The sequence below is a fragment of the Balaenoptera musculus genome, chromosome 5, assembly GCF_009873245.2.
Source record: "Balaenoptera musculus isolate JJ_BM4_2016_0621 chromosome 5, mBalMus1.pri.v3, whole genome shotgun sequence".
Taxonomy (NCBI): domain Eukaryota; kingdom Metazoa; phylum Chordata; class Mammalia; order Artiodactyla; family Balaenopteridae; genus Balaenoptera; species Balaenoptera musculus.
Window position 1 is genome coordinate 85,452,226 of NC_045789.1, and position 1,247 is coordinate 85,453,472.

General features: G+C 34.1%; 1 protein-coding gene across 1 annotated transcript; it reads right to left on the reverse strand.

Annotated features, from left to right (window-relative positions):
• Positions 1-255: 255 nt before the first annotated feature.
• On the reverse strand, positions 256-837 carry LOC118895328 (cytochrome c oxidase assembly protein COX16 homolog, mitochondrial-like). The gene has a single exon (XM_036852254.1). The coding sequence runs from the start codon at positions 835-837 to the stop codon at positions 499-501; it is 339 nt and encodes a 112-aa protein (XP_036708149.1). The 3' UTR covers positions 256-498.
• Positions 838-1,247: the final 410 nt, after the last annotated feature.

Genomic DNA, 1,247 nt, shown 5'->3' on the forward strand with positions numbered 1-1,247 from the left:
TACACAAATTTACATTCCCACCAACAGTGTACAAGAGTTCCCTTCTCTCCACACCCTTGCCAACATTTGTTATTTGTAGATTTTGGATGATACCCATTCTGACAGGTGTGAGGTGATATCTCATGCTGAGTTTGACTTGCATTTCTCTGATGATTAGCTATGTTGAGCATCTTTTCATGTGTCTGTTGGCCATCTATATGTCTTCTTTGGAAAAATGTCTATTCAGGTTATCTGCCCTTATTATTATTCTTTTTTTAGCAGTATTCACATTTTTATTGAGCAGTATAAAGTATATGTGGTCAACATTGTTACCTTCATTTGCAAATAAATGATTTAGGATGTATGAAAACCTGTACTTGACTTTTTATCAAGAGTACTTGTCATCAAATTACTCTCATCCAGGCTTCTGCAGGTCTGGAACTTTCTTTCCACTGGATAGGAGTATATAGTGGGAACTCCAGTTGATAACACTTCTATTTAAAAAGAAAAAAAAAAGAATCAGCATAGGCAAGTAGTCTTAGTCTTAAGAATTTCTGGGTTTCTTCCTTGGAGAAGGTCAGGATCTTCCCAAGGCCTGGGTCCTTGAATATTCTTCCACTCATCAAAAGTGGAGTCCTTTATTTTCTCATACTCTGATTCCAATGACACTTTATTCATTTTCAGCTTTTTTTCTAACTCAGGATCAATTTTAATCTTCACAGCATCATAATGGATTTGTGAAAACTCACAAAGACCAAAAGAACCTCCAATAATCAGCAACTCCTTTCCTTTGCCTCCCAGTGCAGGGCCCTTCCAGAGTCTCTGCCCATTTTTTAATTTTTTTTTTTTTTTTGACATTTACTTGTAAAAGATATTTATGTATTTTGGATATTAACCCCTTATCTGTCATATCATTTTCAAATATCTTCTCCCATTCAATAGGTTGTCTTTTCATTTTGTTGATGTTTTCCTTTGCTGTGAAAAAACTTTAAAGTTTAATTAGGTCCTATTTGTTTATTTTTGCTTTTGTTTCTTTTGCCTTAGGAGACAGATTAAAAAATATATTGCTTCAATTTATATCAAAGAGTGTTCTGCTATCTTCTCTTCTAGGAGTTTTATGGTTTCAGGTCTTATATTTAGGTCTTTAATCCACTTTGAGTTTCTTTTTGTATATAGTGGGAGGAATGTTCTAATATCATTCTTTTACATGTAGCTGTCCAGTTTTCCCAACATCACTTATTGGAGAGACTCTTTTCTCCACTGTAAAT